Here is a 25,542-nt window from a genome sequence, read left to right on the forward strand (position 1 = left end):
TTTGGAGACTATTTTTTTTCTAGGAATATTTTTGAGAAAACACATTTTTAAATTTTGTTTGAGAGAATGAGCTAAAGCAGTGCTTCCCTGATGGGACAGCACTAACCTGCAAAAGAGATTTAGGTTAATGAGTTTGAAATGTTTATTCATCTGGTGTCAGCTTGGCAGAATTCTTCCCACACACTTTCTAGGCAAACTGAGCCACTGCACTGTCATGGCAGCACCGTGGTTAGGATGGAATGTCCTCTCCTGGAGCCCTGTGACTCCTGAGTATGGTAACAGAAAGAGTCTGATAGGAAAGAATGCAGAGTTAAAAACTGTTCTGCTGCAAGACAGTAAAAGTGAGAAAAATCTCTTAACAACTGGGACAAAGGGACCTTCAGAAACTTCTGCCTTCAAGGTATGGAAGCTGATCAGTGAAGTAATGGGGAACCCCTGCTGCAGGGTCAAGGAAAAGATCAAGGAAAGATTTAGGTAGCTTGGGGAAAAGGACAACTTCATTGTGGTTAAGACTTTCTTGAAATGGAATAAAATTGGGCAGCTTGGATGTAACAGGAGTTTCTGGGACAAGCATATATGCATTGAATGGGTAAAAAAGATACAATCTGGGAAAGTAAGAGAGGACTATAACATTTTCAGAACTGACTACAACTGAGTGATGACTAGTGACACTTTCACCTTCACTACAAGATTTCATTTACCTTGAATTTGACACTATGGTATCAGTATACAGAGTTAAATATTATTAGATGTTCATCTTTTTCACTATAGATATGGCTGTATCTTCCCTTTGAAGAACAGTGTGGTAAAACCTAAAAGGGTTTTTTATCCAAGTTCCTTGTGAGGGTGTGTTACTCTTCAAGTGTGCTCTGCTGTGAACTTCCTCAAATTTCCAGATTATGAGGGAAGAAGTGGTTGTTCATCTCTCTCTTGAAATGTATGTTGGCTTTTGAAACTTAAGAATTTCCTGTTCTTCCCATTTTATTCCTTTCCCTCCCACATGAAAATTTTATATACCATTTTTTGCTAAAAAAAAAAAACCACCAAAATTGGTTGTTTCATGAAGCCTTAGATTTCTGGGTTAAGCAGTTCAGGTGCTTTAGATCAACTTCAACATATTTACCTGCATTTCCTTGGTTGGATATGATTTTGATGAAGTTTTTGAGGGATTGTTGTGATTATTATGTTATCAGGATCGTTATAAAAATGCCTCTCTGGGAGCCTGTAAGGATAATAAATCTTAGCACCACTGATGGACTAGTATTATGGATGCTTTCCTGATAATTTCGGGGGTGAGTTTTAGAGAACTGTCAAAACTTGCACTCTAGAATAAAATAAATACTACATGAGGTTATTATTGGTCTATATAACCATTATCTTTAAGGTACCTGACACATCTTCAACCTAGATAAATATTAGAAAATTGCTAGTCATACTAAAAATTCTTAGCTCTTTTCTCCTCATTTAAGGTTTCATAGAAATGATTCTTAAACAAGAGAGGTGGTCCTAGGGCATACCTTTGGAAGCACTGGGGAGCCACTGAAAGTGGAGGGAAATAGAAGCCTACTAATGAATGCCTTGGCAATGAAAGGGTAAGAATGATAGTATCACTTTCCAGAAGTGCTCCAAAGATGAAAAACTCCACAGTTTTACAAAAACTGAATTTGGAAACTGAATTTTGTGATTACAAAAACTGAATTTGGAAACTAGGATTCTTGCAGATGGGTATGAGCATGAAACAAAAGTAGGAAACCCAAGATTTCATTTAGACTAAATGGAGAAAGACAGACACCTCCAAAGAAAGATTTTGAAATTTTTTGTAACAGCTTTTTTTCTTCTACAAGACATCCTATTTGAAAGAGGAAAAAAAATGTTGAATTGTGTTAACTTTTATGTGAACAAAAACACTGAACTTGGTTCCTTTTGTTTTTCCTTTTATTTGCTACTGCCTAATGGGGTCTTTTTCTGTGAGGAGCATATACCTTTCAAATAAGAAGAAAACGTAGTTTGAAGTTTGACTTCATTTCTTCTTTGGTCTGGTGATGATTCTGACTTCACTTAGAACAAAACCAGGCTTCTACCCTTATCACGCAAGGCTGCAGCTCACAACAGTATTATTTTTTACTTTCTGGTGAAAAATAATGATCAGCACAGGAAAAGAAATTGTCAGGAAAAAAGTGTTCAAGTATCTGTTTTTCCATTGTTTGGAAAAGGGTTGTAGTGGAGTTTCACATAAAAAATGCTGTATGGTTGTTAGCTGCAACTAGTTCATGACTACAGAAAATAAAGCTTATAGTACTCCTTCAGAGCAAATGATTTTTACTTACCTTACAGTTTAAAAGACCTGATTGTAATCCCTGTACATTTGTCACCTGTCCCTGTGATGAAAGCTACACATTAGTGTGTTGTGGGTTCTGTATTGCAAAAACAGATCTGTGAGGAGAGTGATGCCTGTGGTATTATGCTGCTTGAACTTTCAGAAACAGCTTAGGCTGACAAACTTCATTGATTCCCTTTTTTATTAGGTTTTAGTTTAAAAAAACAGGATGCATGTGGAAGATACTTAAATATATATAAATAGTTTGAAGCAGAACTAAGGAAGAAAACCGGAGAAGTTTTTTTTTTCCTTTTTCCAGTAGGGTCATTTGTTTTCATTTTAATTCTCTCATCTCTTGAAGGAAGTGTAATTTATGCATTAGATTAAGTAGGATAGCCAGATTATCCACATTTAACGAAGACTTGTTTTTATCCAGTTTTACTGATGAAGATTGTCAAGTCATTTGCTGGAGGTCAAGCATAAGTTTTGCTTCCTATTTCAGAACCATTCTCTTTATTAGCTCATTGTGCAACAGCTAGACCATATTGTTGCTGATCTGGTTAGGCATGCTGAAAACTGAGGGAAAACATATGACTTTCTGATTGTCCTAGTTACTAATTTCAACAGCACAAGACTACAAAATTGGTTCATTTAATTTAAGAATATGTGAAATTCTGATAATGAAGAAATTTTTTTTGTCTTTTCACAGTCTGTGTTTTGTACACACAAGCCATTGGAAACAAAGAATGGAGAGAGGTAAGATGCATATTTATAGATGTATAAACTTCTAAAGTATACTTAAGGCTGCTCAATTGCCCTATCAGAAAGAGGCATGTCATAGCCTCTTGAATGCCACACTAAACAATGGGACTCCTGTCTACCAGTGAGCACTTAATAATGTGGCACATTAATCTCAGTTTCCACCTCTATATCACGTATTGTTATCAAAAGGGAAAACAAAATCAGAGAAAATACATGACTTTCCTGTGTTATAGTCTCCCTGAGAGAAATTAAATCAAACTTATCTCTCAGTCTGAACAAGGTTTGTGATCTCAAGGGTGGAAGACACTCGTAGTACAAGATCTATGGAAGGATTCTACTGTTGTGATGGTCAGTGTCAGCAAAACTAGACTGTAGTTGTGGCAGAGATCTACATTTTCTGTGTAGTGTTTGGGAGATGATAGGTGTTGCTGAATACACCAGGTATATAGCAGGCTACAGGGGAGGGAAATGCATTATGCATTGACTTACCTATGTCTTCTTGACTTATCAGTGTTAACACTGGAGGGAGATGTTTTAAGAACCTAAATCTAGTGTCTCTAAATTGCATATTTACAGCAGATCAACATTTATAGATTGGACCTGTTTCCTGGTACTTAGTCATCTAATTTTTTTCCTTTTATGTTATTCTTTGGAAGAGCTGACAGTGTTGTGGGAAGGGCGGTCATTTTTCCACTGACAAAATGTGCTCTTCAGCTGCCTTACATAGAGGATTGATGGAACCATTTTTCACTGTAGGTGGTCTGTTGTGTGGCCATGCATTCTAAGAATAGCACCAAGAGAGGAGTTAACCACCTTAATGTGGTAGCCTTTCCTGTGAAAGAGAGGAGCTTTGATGTTCTTAGTTTCAGAACCGATACTTCATGTGATTAATACTGTGTAAAAATTCCAGTGGAGAGTGGAGGAGTCCTGGATCCAGCACTGAAATGTGCCAACCGGGGTGTTCAATGTAGGAAATGCCTGCATGCCAGTGACTTATGTGTGCCCTATTTATTAGCCCCAGTTCTAGAACCAGTGATGCAAATTTCAGAAGTGGTTGAAACACCAGTCAGTCAAGAGAGGTGACACCAGGCCCCTTCCCATAAGTTCCATTTTCTGTTTCTAGAACCTTCTCTCAGGGCAACATTTGGGTTTACAGGGCAGTCACTATGGGCTCATCCCTTCCATAGGTTACATTCTTCTGATGATTTCTGTGAAGAAATGTCAGTTAGAGGACGGAAATGGAAATTCACTAATTTTACTTACATTGTCAGAAGCAGTGGACATACACAGAGTTCTAAATGTCTGGACAGCCATATCTGAAAGTGGAGAAATTTTCAGGCATTCAGGTGACTAAGTGGCTTGGTGCTGTTTGGTAGTCAAGCCTTAGATCATCACTAAAGCATCCAGGTCCTTTTCTGATCTGGGGTTAAGAGAACTTTGTCAGAAATTCTGGCTTTTATTTTTGTCCAAGGTTCATATGTAATTTTGTGGAATTTTCATACTTCTCTAGTGCAACTGTTAAAATAAGTATTAACCATTTTTAATATAATGATTGTCCTGATGGTAAAATTAAAACATGAGCACCTTAGAAATTGTTACACATGCTCATTTTGAGGTGATTTGGGGGACTGATGGAAAAATTCCATCTATTCTTGATTTTAACAGATCCAGGTTTCTAATAACTCCAGTTCACCCCCTTGAACCTTTGTGTTGTGCTCTGCCTTTTTATCTCCTTGACCAAAGCAGAATGACCTGAACAGGTCAGTGTGCAACAGTACTGCTTCCATTGTATCTGTGTACTGATTAGACAATGTCTTGTCTGCACAATGCACTTTGGCATGTGGTTATTTCATCATATGACAGTTTAGGAGCTACAGGGGTTAGAACAGACTTTTTATGTGGCAGTTGATAGAAAATCTAGCTTTTTTTTTTACTTCTCATACATGTTTTTTTCTATCTTGTCAGTCGTGAGAAGGTCAAGGTATAGGTATTTACAGCTCGGTTGACTATTTGTTAATGAAAAAAAGATAATATCCTGAGGGCAGTTCATCAAACCTAATTTAGATGTATGCAATACATCAGATGAATGCCTACAAGTGACTGGCAAAAGCCTACACCTACATGTCAGATGTAAGGTTCAGTGAGTAGAATCCTGTTCTAGCTGCTGTTACAGCAGTCAAAATTCAGAGGTTAATATGACAGAGAAACTGAGTGAGGGTTGCATTTTCTAGGTTGTGATGTATTATATTTATACCAGTGGTAAAAAATAAGGTGATAGGTAAAAGATTAGTTGATGAGTAATCTCATATCTTTGTGCTTTTTCTGCCTTCAGTGGTGAATGCACTAATACTGTGTTTTTCAATAAAATTCTGTATGCAGAATCACAGGATGGTTTGGGCTGGAAGTGAACATAAAGATCATCTAGTTCAAACTCCTACAGCACCAGGTTGCTCAAAACCCCATTCTTCCTGGCCTTGAACACTTCTAGGGAATGGGTATCCACAACCTTCCTAGGCTATCTGTTCCAGTATCTCATCACCCTCACACTAAGGAATTTCTTCCTAATATCTAAATATACCCTTTCCCAGTTTGAAACTGTTTCCCCCTGTCCTATCACTTTCATGCCCTTATAAAAAGCTCCTCCCCAGCTTTCTTGTAGGCCCCCGTCAGGGTACTGGAAGGCTGTTACAAGGTCTCCCTAGAGCCTTCTGTTCTCCAGGCTGAATAACCCCAGCTCTTAGCTTGTCTTCATAGCAGAGGTGCTCCAGTCCTCTGGTCATCTTTATGGCCTTCCTCTGGACTTGCTGCAAGAGTTCCATGTTCTTCTTATGTTGGGGGCTCCAGAACTGGATACAGTACTCCAGGTGGTGTCTCACAAGAGCGTAGTAGAGGAGAGCCACTCCTCTTGACCTCCTGGCCATGCTTTTTTTGGTGTAGCCTGGGTTACAGTTGGCTTTCTTGGCTGCAGGCCCATGTTGCTGGCTCATGTTGAGAGTCTCATCAGCCAACACCCTCAAGACCTTCTCCTCAGGGAAGAAGAGGAGGGAGACCTTATTGCTCTATACAAGTACCTGAAAGAGGTTATAGCAAGGTGGGTGTTGTTCTCTTCTCCCGAGTAACAAACAACGGCATGAGAGGAAATGGCCTCAAGTTGCACCAGGGGAGGTTTATATTGGAAATCAGGAAAAATTTCTTTACCAAGAGGATTGGTGAGCTTAGGAACAGTCATCATTGCTGGAGATTTTTAAAAGACATGTAGATGTAGCGCTTAGGGACATAGTTCAGTGGTGGATTTGGTAGTGTTAACTTAATGGTTGGACTTGATGACCTTAAAGATCTTGCCCAACCTAAGTGATTCCATGATAATCTGACTGATTTTGTTCAAAGTGGGCACTTACTTGTGTCTGGTAGGTAAGCATTTCATTGCAGCATCCACTAGTGATTATGTTTTGAACCATAATGAGACATGGCTCTTAGTCTCCTTTGTAGATTTTGAAGGCTGTCTTAATGAAAATGACAAAGGCTAGATGTTTTATAATCAACACCTATTGGGATTTAGATTTGGGGGTTTTTAGAGTTCTGGTGAAGTTTCTTTGGAACAATAGCTTGTGTCTTCTTTAGCACATGGACATGGCATAAATAGGATTGCAGTTTGTGTCATGTTAGTAGAAAGAGTTTCTGTATGTGGAAGCAAAGGATGGAGAGTATGGAAGAATCCTATGATGCTGCAGTGATGAAGAATGAATAAATTTTGTTGTTGCATGGTATTTAGTTCACTGGAAAGTGTTGTCTGGCAGATTTCTTGAAATAATCAACTGCTTAAGCAAATTAAGACAGAATAAAAACACATTTTCAAGGAAGTAATGTTTTCTTTCAAAGGCAACAGTTAATTGAAAGAAGCAAAAGCACAGAAAAAATGAGGAATCTCTTCTGAATTTTAAATACTGATGAAAGTACAACTATCAGTTAAAAAAGGGTTACATAGAAATCACCATCATGCATCCATGAAGTACATACAGATTTCATATGAGGACCTGCATGCATGCTAGAGGAATGTTGTGTTTTTTCTGATAATTAGTGTGAGTTTATGTATCAAAAGCATTATACTTCTTATGAAACAAACACACTGCAGAGTATTTTTTGACCATGCTTTTTCTAGGATGGGGTCGGCAGTTGTGAATTTTTTGTTTTCTTGTGGTTTATGTAATTACTTGAGACTATTAAATTACTTGAGACTTAATCATTATACCAGGCTCATTTGATTGGTGCTGCCTTTATTTCTCCACAATTCAAGTTTCCTATTTGTTCTGTTGACATGCAATTAAGCTAGATTACAAACTCTGAGAAGGGGATTATCTTTTGTTATCTGTTCATATACCATTTTGTGCAGTGACTTTCCAATGAAAAGTATTACCTGGAGCTTTCTGAAGAATTTTCAAAAGCCATTTAGATCAGAGCCAAGAACTTACTGATAGATGAAACCATTTTTTTAGTTCTTCAGTATCCTAGAATTGTAACAGAATAGTAGGTTCACATTTCAAGAAAGTTTAAAAGACAAGTCTGTCTTTCAAAAGGCAGACTAGAGTTAAAAATAATGAATTCTTATAAGATTAAATAACGTTACACTGAAAAACTGAAGCTCAAATTATTTTCCTAACTAAAGAGTAAATTAAGGATAATTATAATCAGCTATAAATATCAACACTAAGACCATGAATTTCGTAATGGAAAACATTTCTGTCTAACAAAGGTATATAGAAAGATCCAAAAGCTGGAAAAGGAAGTGAAAGAAGAATCAGGCAAGAAACAAGAACTTCTTTTTGGGAATGGGTGTGATTAATTATTGGAACAGCATCATTAGTAAATGAAAAAAAGTAAAAATCCCCTTCTACCAGGAGAGCTTGCATTATGAGGTGACAAAGACAGTCCATCTCAGGTTCTTTTGTTGAATGTTGATTTTCCTTTGAATAGTTAAATTGATTCTATTATTCTCCTGAATAACATTTTTAGAAGTACTTGCTTGTTGGCTATGTAAAGATTTTAGCTTTACATACCTGCTGGTGATAAAACTAGGTCATGTGGAGAACTAATTAATGAGCAGCTGTGTAACTAGCTGTAAGTGACTGCATTATAGAAATAGCCTGTTGTGCTTAAAAAAGTTTATAGAAAATTGGTAAAACAGATTTTAAAAGATGATACTTTGGTAAGCTGAAAAATGTAGACTGATGATTTTTAGAGGCCAGCATTTTAATGTAACCTATAAATTTTAATAGTATTTTTTCAGTTAAATAATGAATTGTATTAGTTCAATGTAGAGAAATTGTTTGTGTAGCCCTTCGAAAAAAGGGGACAGAAAAACTGAAGCCTCAACTGAAAAAAAAAATAATTTAAAGAAAAGTTGTTAGTGCCACTGAATTAAATCTTCTGAGTTTTGTAACAATTTCAGTATAACTGATGAGAGATAAAGGTAACCACATAACTGGTATTGTTACACCTTCTCTGGTCTCAGTGTGATTTAATCATCAGCACTTTCCATATTTATCCTCTTTTACTGATACACTTCTGTCATGCATTTTAAATCAAGTCTGAAAGATTTCCCAAGTGTAATATGATTATAGAGTAAAGGGAAATATTATTTACTGAAAAAAATGCAGATTTGAAGAGTTTTAGAAAAGTAAAACTGACATTACCTTCCATTTTGTAACTGTTTTTTTAATTTTGAAGTAATGTTTCCTTCAAATTCATACATAGTTCTATTTCAGTGAAACTATAAAACTTAAAATCTGAGATACGAAATAATGATGTAATGACATTTTATAACATAATCAGGGATTAATTTAGGTGAAAGGAACCTCTGTGTTACCCATGCTCCTATTTATCTGCTGTGTCTGGTTTATCATCCTGGTCCACGCACAGCCACCTTCAAAGTTAAGCCAGGCTGCTCAGGGCCATTCCCAGCTAAGGTTTGAAATTTGCCAATGGCAGAGACTGCACAGGGCTCTGGGTAACCCATTCCAGTGCTTAACCACTCATTCTGGAAGAGTGTTTCCCAGTATCCCTTTCTAGGTTCCTTTGTTACAACTTTTGCCTATTGTGTCCTTCTGTTGTGTCCTTTGTGAACTCTCTGTCATGTATAATGCAGGTGCATGATAGTAGAAGAAGATCTTTCCTAAACCTCTTCTCCAAGCTGAACAAATGGAACTCCATTTGCTTTTCCTCCAGTTGAGTGTCCCAGGCTGCTGATTGTTTTTTTTCTTTCTCGTAGGGCCTGTTGGTTCAGTTATATTTAGAGCCCCAGACTGTACCCAGTTTCCAGGTGGTGGCACATGTGTCAAATAGAGGTGGAATAGTTGTTGCCTTTGATCTGGGGGCTGTGCTGACTGTAATACAACCCAGTGTGTTAAGTCCTCATGGCTGCACCAAGACCTTTTCTGCACAGCTCATACACCACCACTCAGTCCCCAATACCAGTACAGAACTTTGAATTTGTCTTTGTTGAGCTGTGTGAGAGAGTCCACAAGTCTTTATAAATAAGCTGGGGTTTTGTCTTAGGTGAGTGTCTGTGACTCCCTCTCCAGCCAGAGTTAGAGGGTCAGTAAGATGTTAAAGGGACTGGAGTAACTCATGAGGGGGGGCTGAGAGCTGCAGTTGTTCAGCTTGGTAAAAAGGCTTACATTTTATCCATGTTTATAAATACCTGATCTGAGGCAGTAAAGAGGACCAGAGTTTTCTCAGCTGTATCTGCTGAAAGTACAAAAGCCAGTGGGCACAAACTCAAATATAGAAAATAATATTTAAATATAAGACAAAAAATGTTTTTACTATGCAGGTGATCTTATAACGGAATATATTGAACAAAGAGGCTGTGTACAGGCTCAAAACCTGGCTTGACAACCTGCTCTAACTGATTCTATTTTGAGCAGGTAGGTGGAACTGGAAAGTCTCTGAGATCCCTTCCAACCTCAAGTATTTTATGATTCTTTTCTATTTTCCTTAGCCATAAATTTTATTTTCCTCTGAATGGATTTTCTGAAGTCAAGTAAATCCTTCTGTTGTGCAAACTGCTTTTACTATTTCAAGAAGGATCATACTGTCAGAAAAGGATATGTTTATGAAAGTGTCAAGCCAGGGGGTTGTCAAAAGAGGTATTAGTGCCCCTAAATGAACTCTTTGACAAATTATGCTCTGAGGTCACTTAGTTATTTTGGGTCTGTGCCTTTCAATTTTAATGATGACTTTGACAGCAGGAAGTAAACTTTCTTAGTACACAGCTCTCTGTGTTCTTTGTTTTTCCATGTCTTCCATGTGTATAGAAGTGCAGTGATTGAACATCCTCTTACTCTCCTTCAAACTTGTCCTAATCTGAGGATTTGAAGAACTTTGGTTATCTTTCTTTTCTTGCTTCATGATCAAAGAATCTCCCAGGACAATTTACTACTTGAATCTGCACAGGCTGGGAGATGTTTTCATGGATATATTTGTATATGTGTGTCATACATTACTTTTGTCATAGCTTGAGAGACTACCAGAACTTAATACATTTTCTTTACTTAATTGGTGTGCTTCTGATAGCTTTGACACTTGGAGTGCAGCCATCCTTGGATCTTCTTTTTGAAGGTACAGGGTCCTTTGCTTCTAGAGAAGTCAATGCTTAGCAGATTTCAGTAATAAGGCTAAATCTCTTTATGCAGCTGATTGCATTCTTTAATAAAATATGGACAGTTTGTGTAATAGTGCAAACGTAAGAAGCAGGACAGTTGAGAGGAAAAAAATATATAGATGAGATATATTCTTGTTCAGAACTGGAAAACAGATGGTCCTTATGACCCCATTGTTTTCATTTCTCATTCCTGGTCTGATTAACAGCTATTTATTGACTTGTGTTGGAGGGTAGCTTAAAATTTCAGTGCATACCTTCAAACGGTACTAAATGCTTAAATACTGCTCCATATTTTATTTTATCAGCTGTTCTAGCTCTCAGTTTTCCTGGCTCCCAACTCTGTTGAATGTTACAAAACATGCATCCTGACAGGAGGAGATTTTATTTATAAATATTGAGATTTATTTGACCTGGAAACTGATTGGAGACTTTGAAGGTACATAAAATTTGAACATTACTATTCAGAAGGGACAAGAAGGCCCTTTACTCAAGACAAGTCATAAAAATTCCAGTATTTATTCCCATAGAAATTACAGTTTTCTACCACTGCTATTGATTCTTATTGATGAATGCTTGACCACAGTAGTCACCAGTGTAGGTTTAAGAGAGGGTTTTTTACAGCATTCTGCTTATCAACTTTATCCTGACATTTTAGGCCATGCCTTGGATCATTTCTCAACAGATTTACTTTTTAAGGATCAAATTATTCCTTCATGTTCTGTTCTGTTTCCAGGATCTTGTGCATCCTGTGATAGTCCTCTCAAGAGATGAGGATTTTACTTTGAATGTTTGGTATCTTCATCACTCTGGAGAGATTTTGGAAATTCCTCCTGCCCCCGTCTGTATAATGTTTGACCCTTTCATAGATATTGCTTTGGCTTAGGAGAGCTGACAATATATAGAGATTTCTAATAAGTAAACTTGTTTTCTAAACAATGTGTACCTTAGGACATACTCCAGAAACTCTTGGTTCCAGTGAGACCAGGGAATCATTCCTTCTAGTCTTTAAGAAATTATGTGTAGTCTTAGATAAGGAGTATGTCCACTGACACTACATGTTAAATATTTATAATTTTTTTGCCTTTTTATTTAGAGATGGTGTTTGTTCATCGGGAAGATAGTTTTGCTTCTGTCTTTTATAAGAAGTGATGGAATACGGAGATCTCTAAATAAGACTTTTTCAGTTGAACATCTCACAGCATAGCCAAAGTTAAGGTACATAACAGGATTCAAGAACACTGTGAAGATGCAAATCATCACTTTATCACTTCTGAGGATTTTGCCTTTTCCTGAGATTCTAGAGCTGTGTCTTGAAGGTATTACAACTTTGTTGAACAACTTCACATATCTCAGACCTTTGGGGGGGTAGTTGGTTTTTGCAAATCAGTCACCCTCTTAGATACAGGCTCACTTCTCCATAAGATCTATGTGAATGAATGGTGCTGGGAGTCAGTCCCCTGCAGCTTGAATGCACACATGCACAGTCACTCAAAGGAGAAAGAAGAGTTGCTGATAGTAAGGGAGTTTTTTTAAAGCACACAGATAATGTGACTGGAGCTCTTTGGTATTTTGTTTTAATAATCAAGGAGTGAAAGGAAATGGCTTAATTTTGAGAGGAAGAGGAAGTTGAGTATGCTCTGTCCTTTCATACCATGTGTGTATTAAGTCTGAGGGCCAAGATGGGGAAGCTCCTGTTAGAGATTGTAGTGGTGAGATTCACATCTGTAATATGAGAACGTTTTGTAGGAAATGCATCTCAAAAATCTTAAGTTGCAAAAAGGTTTATTCTTTCTTTATCCATGTTTATTGATTTAGTTGAGGCCTGTAAATGAAGGGATTGGTCGTCTTCTGAGTCATTCAAGTCTTTGTTACCAAATTCCAATTTTTAGGGACTCCTTAATTAAGATCTTTCAGCAGAATGTCAACAAGCTTTTCAGAAGGCTGTATTCAAAAATATCTCTATGTTCAAGGTGTAGGACAAAATGAAATGTTCATTTAACTAATAATTCATTCTTTTTTGTTTCATTATCTGACTGTCCTGAAAGAACAGCTGAAACAATGAAATTCTCACTGATATTTTACAGTCAGTCTTTATATCTCTATGTGAACTGAAGTCAGTCAAAAGTTACTTATTTTTTTTAAATGAAAATATTTTCATCTTGAGCTGAGGATCTTCCTGTAAACACGAGAAAGAAAAGACATTTTGCAGAAATCTCAGAGAGAGGAGAGATGATGAGAGAGCTGAACTGAAACAGGAACTGGATAATGCAAAAATTATACAATTCTATTGGAAGGGCTATGTTCCCTAATATTTAAAGTTATCTGAAATAAGCAATATATGCAAGCTTTAGTTTGCTGCTGCTATTTGTTTGAGGACACGATGGATTTTTATGTTAATGAATTTATTTCCCAAATTTTTGTGGATTCTGATCAGCTTTGGGAGCTGATGTTTATAAAGTTTAGGTAATAGGATACCAGGTGTGCACTACCCTATATTGAAATTTTAAGTCTTCTGCTGGTCTGTCTTCATCTACAGATAACTGATCTATTAATGTGGACGAAGTAATTTTCTTTCATGGCATCTATTTAAGAGAATTTTTCACAGGCTCTCTTTTATTTCATATATTGCTGGTGTTGTCAGTCTCTTTAATTAGACATAATGATAGTGTGTGGCTTAAGCTTATGCTTTTGTTTTACAGTTTGGAAGAACAGAAGTAATTGATAATACTTTAAATCCAGATTTTGTAAGAAAGTTTATAATGGACTACTTCTTTGAAGAGAGAGAGAATCTGCGATTTGATTTGTAAGTTAACCACCTTGCACTTTAATATTGCAGCCTCTGTAAACATACTAAACATGTCCAGTATAAAATTAAGCTGAAAAGAGGCGGCATATATTTACATGGAATACGTGAATGAGCATTATTGATTTAGCATTGCTTCCTCAGAAAGAAATGTGTAGCAAATAATGACTGAGTTTTGTAACAATTACTATTAGAAAACAAACATTATTTTCAGAAAATAGTGAGAAAGGTAAGGATGTCAAGATGTTAAAATGTTCTTGCAGCATAGCCTATGAAGCAGGTATGGACACACTGTCCGAAAAAAAAAAAAAAAAAAGTGTAAGTAGTACAGAGCCAAAATTTTCTGTTCTAAAATACATGTCAGTATGCATCTAAGTATATTAAACTATAAGATTTTTAAAAGCAAGCAATCTTCTAGAAGTAGATGGCTTTTGACAGTTGGAGCTGTGTAGGAATCTTGGTTTGTTTGCCTCTTGCTCCTTGTAGGATAACAGGTATGAACAAAATATGAAACAAAATGAACCACTAAAGAGAAGGCTAGGCTCAGTCTGGACAAAGAAAGAAATGTCTGTGAAGAATTCTGGATAAGTTCTCTCTGAAAAGGAGTTGGACCTGGAAGGGAAAATATGGTTTCCTATTAGATTCTTTGTTTACTCAGAGAAATGGACTCCTGTTTGTTTATTTACAAAAAGCTGTAAATATCAAACATACTTGGTACTTATCAGAAAGCTGTGACTGTTTTCAGCTGCTGTTCTGCATTACCTTGACACAGGTCTATTCTGAACTAAATAACTGTTTCTAATGTAGGAAGAATGAAATTATGGTAAATTGAAAAGAACAAGAGACACTCATATCAAAAGTGAGTTAGTGTACTGTCATTTGTTTCTATTTACTTAGTCAAATTACTGAGATATTACCTAACAAAATAATTTACAAGTTAATTTGTTTTCTAAGATTAATTTTTAATTATTCTTCTGGTTTTAGGCAGCTTTCATTTTTCAAACAGGAATATCAGAATCTGCATTTCATTGAAAATTATTTCACTTAATATAGCTAGCATCATCTGTGATGATTCAGTTTGCCTTCCTGATTGGTGAGACTTCCATTCAGTTATCAGTATAAATTTCACATGTTGAAACAAAAATTGCTAGATTTTTTGTTTCTTTACATTTACCTTGTCTGGTAACTCTGGTATAACTTTTTTTCTTTTTTTTTCCAGCTACGATGTTGACTCAAAAAGCCCTAACCTATCAAAACATGTAAGTTTTTCTTCCCTATTATCCTTTTTTGTGCAGTAATGCCTACACTTTCCTAAATATGTTCATTTTCTTTTAACTGTGATACTAGCTGCATAGAGACAAATGCTTGTGTTGTCTTTAATAACTTACACAATGCTCCCAAGTATAATTTTAAAATGGGACATTCATCCTGTAATGGGCATATTTAGCCACACATCTGTACCTTTTCAAATAGGTGATATGCTGGTTTTTGTTGATACTTCTGAGTCCAAAAAACTGTAAACATATTTTGTGTCCTAGTTAATAATAGTAGAAACCTTTTATGCTTATATTATCTTGAAAGGGAGAGGATTAAATAGTTACTTGAAAATTTAAAGAAGCAAGAGTATAATTCAGAGACTTCTGAGAGATGTTTTTAAATAAATACAGGATGGGCTTGTTAAGAGAACCTTTACGAATCTGGAGACAAGAGAATAATCGAAGGAGTCTTGTGTCTGTGTGTGCTTTGCAGTGGAAAGATAAGACTTTTAGCCATTGGTCTCCAGTTAGATCATCCCTGTAAAGCTGTAAGGCCCGTGGAAAACTTTTCTGTGTATTTCATCATGGTAGTCTGAATAACTGCAGTAACAGCTAGGAGGATGCAGAAAAAGAGAAGTCTTCTCTGTGCTATCCTCAACAAGGATGAAGCCTCATCCTGATATCTGCCCAAGATTTTTTGAACTTCTATAGTAACTAGTTCATCTGAGTTCCTCTATTTTTTCCTCAAAGTGTACTTCTTTGTACAAAAACCTCTTAATTAAGGTTTAAGAAAAAAAGATAAGACACAAGGTAAGGTAGCCACTGTGGAAGTGCAATGACTATGCAAATATATAGCCTACATTTAATTGTTTGACTACTGGAACAGAAATTGAAGGTTTGACTACCTTGCTGAGCCCATGGTAAAAAAGGACATACTAGTGAGAAAACCAACCAATGTTCTTCTGAAGACTATTCAGGTAGATCTTGGATTATGGAAGTACCTCCTACATACATTCTAATTAGTACAGGCTAAGCAGACTTGTTTGCATTAGATCCTGCTTTTTAAACAGTGTCCATTTCCTGGAATCTTCAGTTGTGGAGGGAAATTTTATTCTTTAGACATTAACATCAGAAATACCTATTTCCCTCCATTGTTTTTAAGAGGAAATCTGTACAAGTTGATGTAGACTTTTGTATCTGTGTCGAAGACATCTAAACTATGCCATCTAGTATTATGCACATGAAGATGATGACAGCTCTGAGTACCATGTGAAAGATGGTAGCTGGAAATGTCTTTCTTAACCACACTAAGCAATTAATTTCCATCATTTCCTAAGTGCTCAAGGCTGGACTGGCTTATTTTGTTTCCTGCCAAATTCCTGCATCTCTTTCCCATAGCTCTTAAGAATTCAGGCAGTGAGTAGGTGGAAAGTGATCACAGTTTTGCTTGTATCCATGTACTGGGAGCTCAGTGTTTTTAAAAAGTGTCAGGCCTATGAAAAATTTTACAAGCTATGAAAAATTTGAATAGCAAGACTGCTCAGGTGTAATAGGCAGCTTATGTAGAATAAGGTCTTCCCTATTGATAAAAATAGCTGTTGACCTATTCCTTTGGAATTACTGGGCAGTATCATGTAATTGTTGAAAAGTTTGGGGGATGAAAAAAAGAGTCAACCTGAAGAAGTTTCATTTCATCTTAGTTTTTGGAAAATGAGAGGCAAATTAAGCAAGTTCTGTAATGGATGTATGAAGTAACCAGGCAAGATAGTGCTGCCATCGTAGCTCTCTGTTAGTAGTGTTTATAAAACTGGCTACCTGAAATTAGACTTTTTGTTTATGGTTTTTATGGTTTAGATTTACCATAAACATTAAGTTCTTTCTGATTTAAGAAAAAAACAACTGAAAAATGAACATTTGTCATTAATAACAGACCGTGGAACTAATAGGAATTAATCATATGAACAAACAAACAAAAAATACAGAGTTGCCTGTCCCTTCTTCAAAAGGCCATAAATTTTTTTTTTCTTTTTCCTGAGTTCCATCCAAAGTTCTCTGTTCAGCCAACCCAGTCTTTTCCCCTGCCAGTTTCTTTTGGCACACAGGGGCAGCCTGCTCTGGCACCTTTAAGATTTCCTTCTTGAAGAATGTCCGGCCTTCCTGAACCTCTTTGCCCTTCAGGACTGCCTCCCAAGGGGCTTATGTTATAGGGAGATATAATATGAAAATTAGCTGATTCTTAGTAGTATAGATAAATTATAAAAAATTAAGATCTGTGATTAAAGCAATGCCTGTTAACAGCTGTCCATCCAGGATGCCCATACAAATCCTGCACAGACTTGAATTTCTGCCAACATAATTAACTTCCAAGAAGTTCACAGAACCCATGTAGAATCTTTTCACAAAGGAGAAATTAATTAAAACACCCTAGTTAAAGAAGGTAAAAAACCAATTATGTTTCCAACAATTTTAATTTTTTTCCATCCTAGTTTGATTTTTGATAAAAAGGGCAATCTAAAAAGTGAAAGTGGAGTGTATTAAAATGAATTCTTTAAATGTTATAATGATGTAAAATATGAAGTAGTGAGTCTATTTTATTATTACATAATTACTCTTAAGATACTATGTTCAGCATAATGTGTTCTACAATAGTGAACAGTCTAGATAAATTAAAACCTTTTTTTTTTCTCCAATGTGAAATATGAATTTAAAGTTTCTATGTTACTGATTTACAGGATTTTTTGGGACAAATGTTTTGTACACTGGGGGAAATAGTTGGATCACAGGGGAGCAGACTGGAAAAATCAATTGTGTAAGTATGCCATGCAAGAAATGTTGGATGAGGGATGCATACATACTGTTTAATGAGGTGAGCATTCTGGGGTTTTTTTGCTGTGAGGTATCTTGATACACAGAGTTGACAGGCATGTTCTCTAAGAGAGAATAACTTTGTTAGGTACAATAGAAGTCTTTCTTTACAGATTATGGTAATTTAGTTTCCATTTGAACATTTAGCAAAGGAATTAACTCATCCAGCATTTTTGCCAACTGCATTACATCTTACATTAGAAAAAGCTTGAGTATACTAATCTTAAAAATGTTTTTCTTTTTAGTTTGCAAATTAGCATCATAAATATTTATTGCCTTTTCTTCAAGCATCAGGAAAGAAAACCCTCACTGTTTCAAATCCAACATTGCTAATTGTATTTCTAGTTTTCACAGTACTACAATTGTCAAATGATGAGGCAGTCCAGAGTATTAAGTATTTTCTGTTTCTATTTCTTCTATTTTTTTCTATTTTCTCATTCTTCATTTACTTATCTCCATCACTGATTTTCTTATAAAGGAAGATTGTTTTCAGGCTTTACAAGCATTATATTATTCTAGGCCAAACTTTGGTGAAAACACCACACAGGGCACATACTCTGCTTTTGTATTCAATTAAGAAGAAACAACTTCTGGATGAACTAGAACAGTTTGTAAAAAAACTAAAATGGTTTGTAAAATACAGAATGTACTTAGATACTATTGTAGTATCAAAGTACAAAAACCCCTCCTAAGTTCTGTGAATAATGTATGATTAATCTGATAGGAAAATCTTCAGAAATATGTTCCAATATAACTTTCTTCTGTGTATGTATTTGATGTAATGAGCCATTTCTGTTACTCAGGTGACCTTTTAATATCTGTACTTAGTGTTTTTTGTGGTTTATACACTGATTACCTTTTCATGTACATCTTGTACCCTTTACCTGTCAACTTCATAATGAAACATTAGTTAAGTAATAGTTTTGAAGTCCTGTGAAAAATCTCAGAAGACAGTATTTATTATCCTTGTCCAAAATACATCAATGGTACCTTTTTCCCTGGATTTTATTAGAGCATTTTTCTTGTTTATGTAAAGAACTTAGTGTCCTAGGTAAAATAATTTTGAAAGCATTTCTCTGGTTGGCATCAAATAGCATGGTGATGTTCTGTGGTGGTGACCTTAAACTTCATCTTGGTGGAAACAGTGGCCAGTTTCAAGGAAACCCACATACAATAGCTATCATTTTCTCTTTCCAGAACATTGAAGTGTTGAGCTGTCATCCTGAAAACTCTTTGCAATACTTGAATCCAATTAAATTCTGAAGTTTTTACAATTTCAATGCAAGCTTGGAGAAGCATCTGAAGTTTTATATTTTCATGCCAAAAAATAATTTCAGGTTGTCTCTAGAACTCTTTTTGGATGAAATAATGATTCAGAACATACCATTTAAATTGATAAACCTAAGGAGAATTTAAATAGTTTTCCTTCAGTTTGATCTGAGGCTTTATGAAATCACAAAGACTAAAATTAGGTTAAAGAAATATGTCCATTATAAAAACTATGGTAAATTTTAATTCTATTTTATGTTCAGAAAATATTTAATGGGATTTAATCTAATTCAATTTCTGAGATGTATCCATATCAAAAACAAATCCTTTGGAATCATAGATGCAAGGGGCTGGCTAGCACTGGTTTGTGGGGAGGCATTCCTGTAATTATGCCCTTCCAGTCCATTTGACTTGTCTGTGTTCTGTCTGTAAATGTCTTGCTTCCAATGGCCTTCTTTAATCATGGGTTTTGTACAAAGGTAAATTTCAGCTATTCAGCAAGACTCATTTATCATACACTTCATGCTGAAAAACTGAATAACAGAAAAAGCCTGAAGTCTTTGCAAAACCATTTTCACTTAGTGTTTTATCAAAACAAGCCTGTTATTTAGTTTCCTGTATTTTCAGCCAACTGCAGATGATTCAAATGGATTTGTAACAAATATAAGATGTTAGCTCACTTGTTGAATTCCATGATTGCTGTGATCAGTACTGCTGCAACATCTCTTAGCAATATGATTCATATTCTCTTAAATATTCAGAATTGAGGTCAGTAATAAATGCATCTTTGCTGAATTTGAGGGGCTCCACATACAGATCACTCACCTGATCACTGTTTTTAAAGACTCAGTCTTTATGACAAGTCTTGAGTACTCCTTCCTGCCACCCCCCCTCAACCTCTCCATCTCTCCTCACCTTCCCTCCCCAAGGACTACACCTCTGCTTTTTACAGAGTTTATTTTTAAATCAAGGGTTTAATTACCCTATACATAAAGAGATCTATTAATATCTCTACATGTTCCTTATTATTTCTCTTCTCTGTGTTGGTGGGACTGGGAGCACTGGGAGCTACTTAGATTTAAGGGTAAATAAATTCTTTAACTCTGCAGGTGAGGAAGGTTTCAGTATCTGCAGCATAAATTAGGAAAACCGTTAAAGACACACTATTTAAACTTAAAATCACACCTGTGAACACAGTAACATAATATATGTTAGAAATAATAGTACTTCTTTGGATCACTTATTCAAGTAACTTGAAAAACTACCCAGAAAAAGATAGTATTCAAACTGTGAACACTAAAACTGTCAGGTTTTTGGGGTTTTTTGTCATTAACATTTGCAGATGAACCTTAGCTTTTAAGCTATCCTTCAATTTCAGTATTCTACAAAAAAATACATATTGTGTAAAACATAACACTGTTTAGAAAACCTAAAAAACAACTACCCCAAACAACAACAAAAAAATCCACTGACATCCCCCCCCTAAAAAATAATCCCCCAAAACCCTTAAATTGACTGCATCGGTATTATGAGTGTTAAATTACTGTGTAATAGATTATGGCTACTGTGAAATAGTAGGAAATAGTAGATAATTGCCAATTTTAACAAATTTAGGAAACCTATCTGCCACCCCCTCGTGCTCCTCCAGCAATCAGTAAGAAATCAGCTGATCAGCTTTTCATGTATCTAATACCATCAGACAAATTGGTTAACTCCAGCAAGTATTGTGGTTATTAGACAACAGTGTTTTGTGATTCTCCTCTTAATCCCATTGTGGATATTAAACTTTTAAAAACCTGTTCCGGAAATGGGCTTGAGGGCAAGTATAAGTGGTATAATAGAGGAGGCATGGTACGTTACATGATTAAAAACTTGACTGCAAAATAAAGGAGAAGAGGCACAATGACAGGTGGGGGAATCCCAATAATAGCTTTCCCTGGCTGTTCCAGGAGAAAGGGGCTATCAGCCCCTTGGAATCGTACCTATTTTGGATCAGGAACTGGTTGAAAGGAAGGAGTCAGAGAGTTGTAGTCAATGGGGCAGAATCTGGTTGGAGGTGTGTGACTAGTGGAGTCCCTCAGGGGTCGGTACTGGGACCAGTGTTGTTCAATATCTTCATCAACGACTTGGATGAGGGTATAGAGTGTACCCTCAGCAAGTTTGCTGATGACACTAAGCTGGGAGGAGTGGCTGACACACCGGAAGGCCGTGCGGCCATTCAGAGAGACTTAGACAGGCTAGAGAGTTGGGCAGAGAGAAACATGATGAAGTTCAACAAGGGGAAGTGTAGAGTTTTGCATTTGGGGAAGAACAACACGATGTCCCAGTATAGGTTGGGGGCTGACCTGCTGGAGAGCAGTGTAGGTGAAAGAGACCTGGGGGTCCTGGTAGACAAGAGGATGACCATGAGCCAGCAATGTGCCCTTGTGGCCAAGAAGGCCAATGGCATCCTGGGGTGCATTAGGAAGGGTGTGGTTAGTAGGTCAAGAGAGGTTCTCCTCCCCCTCTATTCTGCATTGGTGAGGCCACACCTGGAGTATTGTGTCCAGTTCTGGGCCCCTCAGTTCAAGAAGGACAGGGAAGTGCTTGAAAGAGTCCAGCGCAGAGCTACGAAGATGATTAAGGGAGTGGAACATCTCCCTTATGAGGAAAGGCTGAGGGAGCTGGGTCTCTTTAGTTTGGAGAAAAGGAGACTGAGGGGTGACCTCATCAATGTTTTCAAATATGTAAGGAGCGAGTGTCAGGGAGATGGAGTTAGGCTTTTCTCAGTGATTACCAGTGATAGGACAAGGGGTAATGGGTGTAAATTGGAGCATAGGAGGTTCAAGTTGAATATTCGAAAAAATTTTTTTACTGTAAGGGTGACAGAGCCCTGGAACAGGCTGCCCAGGGAGGTTGTGGAGTCTCCTTCACTGGAGACATTCAAAACCCGCTTGGACACGTTCCTGCGCGATGTACTCTAGGTGGCCCTGCTCTGGCAGGGGGGGTTGGACTAGATGATCTTTCGAGGTCCCTTCCAACCCCTAGGATTCTATGATTCTATGATTCTATGATTCTATTTTTATACCCACAAAGGTGTAAAGAGGTACAAAGGGTATTGGGGAAGTCCAGTAACCCAGAAAAAAAGAGCAGCCCCTGCCCAGTTCAGGTCTGTCCCAAGAGATTCTCAGCATCATGGACAAGACCTGTCAATCAGGACAAGAGGTTGGCCCTGTTTTGTTTACTTGTACTAAAATAAAACCTCACTTATTACTAGGCCTAACCTGTGCTGATTGCCACAGTCAGTTGTACTGCTGCAGCACCACTGACTGCTCTGGTTAGTTGTTGGTTGGCTGTTGACTCTCCTGGAAGCCTGTGCTGACTTGGTCAGAGAGAGGTGTTGACTTTGAAGACACCCATGTTTAGTAAAGCAAATCTTGCTGACTTCCTGAAGGCCTTCGTAGTTCTTCCCATCTTCAAATTGATAAATTATTCAGCACGCTACACTTTCTTTTTTTTTTTCCCTTTCTTTTTTTTCCTGAGAAAACTCTTGAAATTTATCTTGAAAAAGTAGAATAAAATTATTTAGCAGTTTGTTATCACTTGTTACAGCTTAAGTGAAATCTAAAGTGAGTAAAAGATGAAGTTTAAAGTTTGAAATGAGCTGTGAGAAAGGAAAAGATATCAGTGAAGATTATATGGAAAAAAGGTATTACAGTTATTTCACAGTTGTGTGGGCCTGTCTAGTACATTTTCTCTTGCCTAAACAAGTGTTGTTCAGGTCTGACTTCTGATGGTGTGTTGCATGGCAGTGACTAAATGGATGCAAAGCAGTTGTCCCCCTGAAAGAGTTTGAAAAATACCTTCATTTCTGTATACATGTGGTGGGTAGGTATTTGTTAATGAGAAAGTGTTAATGACTTTTTACCAACTTTACCCAGTGTTCATGTTTCATTTTGTCACTGGTGCTTTTGACAGTGCTGTGGCTAGACAACTGTGCCTGGTTGATTGTTCCCTCTGGAGTCTAAGGTCTGGATACTTTGGTATCTAGGAGACATTTGTTGTCTTATTTTATTCATTAAACCATTACATTTCAAGATTGTTTGCTTATAGACATTTTATTGTCTCTTAATACTCAAATAACAGTAATTCAATTGACAATATTGTCTTCCATTCCTAAGGATATTTACTACTTTGAACTTATCTTTCTCATTATAAAGTCAAGTTCACATTCATGTAACTCGAATGTTCTTTGTGATTTATCACTTGAAGTCACAGAGCTTTTCTTTTCACAGGACTTCTGAAGTTCATTAGTATTTTGCCTTTTCTGTTTTCTGCCAATGGATGAATAAAGAAGACAGCCAGTGCTAGTTTAGTCCCAATCATCTACCCTACTGCAGTAGAACTTTTCTTTATTTAAGCGGCTTGGGAAACTTGAATTCCATTCTATGACTGGTATTCAAGTAAGCTCTTGACATTCTTTCAAAATTAAAATTAGAAAGACTTGAAGTTCAAATTTCAGATCTATCTATTTTTGACATTTACAAAAGCCTCCTGAGATTCAAGACTCCATAGCTGCCATGAGCTGGCCAACTCTTAGTCAGATTTTTATATCACCAGAGAAAGTTTTCTTACAAAGCCTACCACAAAAGGATACTCTTGTTCTTCATTAAAAGGAATGTAAAGCATTTCAAACCTTTAGGGTAACCATTGTGGAGGTCTTTTAAGCAGGCAGATGTATAACCTGCTACTAACCATTGGTGAGCAGAAAAGTGAAGATACACACATGCACATGTTTAACTTCTTCACCTTTGTGACAGGCAAGACTTGCAGTTTTATTTGTCTTACAAGCACCAGCGCATTTTACCTCTTCAGCACAAGAGGAACAAACCTGGTGGCTTTTGGTTTAGCAGATACAAGGATGTTTCCTGAACCTCCCTCTCTGTCACACCAGTAAGAGATTTGAATTTGATGCCATCTGTTTCAGAAGACTCTTGCTTTCAGTGTGGTAGTGAACTACCTTTTATCCCTATGACTGTGAGAATTTTTGGTCAAGATCATACTTTAGTCTTGCACTTTATGTTACAGACTGGCCAGGTACAGAGGTGAACATTTGCTCTGCATAAGTTGTCTTGGAAAACAAATCTAGTCATACAAAGTAAGTGAAATGCTCTCTTTAGCTATTGGTTTACTAGGTTAATTAAATGCCTTCTCAAGAGAAGCAGCATGTGTAAGATTTACCCAGACTGGCCTTTCATGCCTCAATAATATTAGCATGAAAAGGATGAGGTACAGATGTATCTACTTCCAGAAATTACATAGCTTTATTTTTCTCTCTCGAGAATAACCTTCCTAGACATGATTCAAAATTAGGTATTCATATGTTATGTCTTCCTAGAGAGAAGATGCTAGCCACATTTATAACTGAGTAATGCTACTTCCAGGATCTACTAAGTGCTTTCCTGTAGGGATTCTCTTTAATGAGGAGGCAGAGCCATTGCAAAGCTTAATGAGTATTCTATGGTAGTTATTCACATCTGAGTGCCATTGCCTGCTAATGAGGCTGTACTGGAGCCAGCTGGGCTATTTGGGAAAGTTTTCTCCTGTCATCTTGCTATGAACATAGTTGGTGCAAAAATATCTGAACCCTGAAACTGGGACTTCCTGTTTGTCCTGTGCTCTTATCTGTGGCAGTGAGTTAAGTTCTGTAAATTCAGGTATAAAACTAAATTTTTGAATGCTCTGAAAAATGTTCAATCCTCTCCTTTATTGGAGTTTCAGCTTGCAAAAATGGAATCTCTGTTCAACCTCTCATGTTTGAATTCCCAGATAAATTGTCATCTTTCTCTGACTTTTTCACCAACTCTGGAAAAGTTCTCCTTTCAGTCATTGTTAAAGCCCAAGTGGTCTTCTGAGTGTCCTTTAAATTTTGATAGATGCTGTAGAAGTGGTGTCTCAACCATGGAATCATCTGTTCTCTATGGAAACAATAATGACTCCTCAAGATGGTGTCTTGTTTAGAGACATGCAGCTATTGTTGAAGGCCTTTCACTTGATGATTTTCTGTTCAGTTTCTCTAACAGTCCAATTATTCTCTCCCACAAATACAGATCAAGTATTGCTCCCTCAAATACTATCCAAAAAGAGGTGATCATTATAGAGTGCCTACAAGTGTTCAGTGACCCACCGAAACCCAAGTCTTCATCACATTTAAAACCTTTCTTTATTTAGTTTGCATCCTATTCAAAGTTAGACTGACATTTTCTCTCAGTGTAGATAGCTAGCACTGAGTGTTGGAGCTGACAGTGGTTATGCAATACAGATTACATCATTATTTCTCTGCAAACCCTGACCTGTAACCCCTTCTCAGAGAACCTTACCCTGAGTCACAACTTGTATCTATCACGGTACAGTGATAAGACTGGCTTGAAATTATATTCTTATTTCTCACAAGACATTATTACTAGTGAAAGGTCTTTTCATTTGGCTGATCTTTGAGCACTCTCAGGGTACTGACTTTCCATTTAAGGATTTTTTTTTCTTAATGGGAATTGGTAAGTGAAAAAATTCCTTAGTATCTGCAGATGTTGAGTATTTTTTTCATACTTGTAGTCTCAAGACAAGCATACAG

The 25,542-nt window shown here is 36.8% G+C and overlaps 1 protein-coding gene across 2 annotated transcripts in view; it reads left to right on the top strand.

Moving 5' to 3' along the window:
* Positions 1 to 25,542, top strand: part of CPNE8 (copine 8) — an 86,585-nt gene that overhangs the window by 14,895 nt on the left and 46,148 nt on the right. Inside the window, exons 3-6 of one of the 2 annotated variants that reach the window (XM_030450704.1) lie at positions 3,027 to 3,073; positions 13,439 to 13,542; positions 14,762 to 14,801; positions 17,531 to 17,607. In XM_030450704.1, the coding sequence (XP_030306564.1) occupies positions 3,027 to 3,073; positions 13,439 to 13,542; positions 14,762 to 14,801; positions 17,531 to 17,607 (268 nt within the window). Of the gene's footprint in view, positions 1 to 3,026; positions 3,074 to 4,788; positions 4,840 to 13,438; positions 13,543 to 14,761; positions 14,802 to 17,530; positions 17,608 to 25,542 lie in introns of those variants that run through there. The other variant, XM_030450713.1, reaches the window with a different exon arrangement.

Source organism: Calypte anna, chromosome 1, assembly GCF_003957555.1.
Source record: "Calypte anna isolate BGI_N300 chromosome 1, bCalAnn1_v1.p, whole genome shotgun sequence".
In the NCBI taxonomy this organism is placed as follows: domain Eukaryota; kingdom Metazoa; phylum Chordata; class Aves; order Apodiformes; family Trochilidae; genus Calypte; species Calypte anna.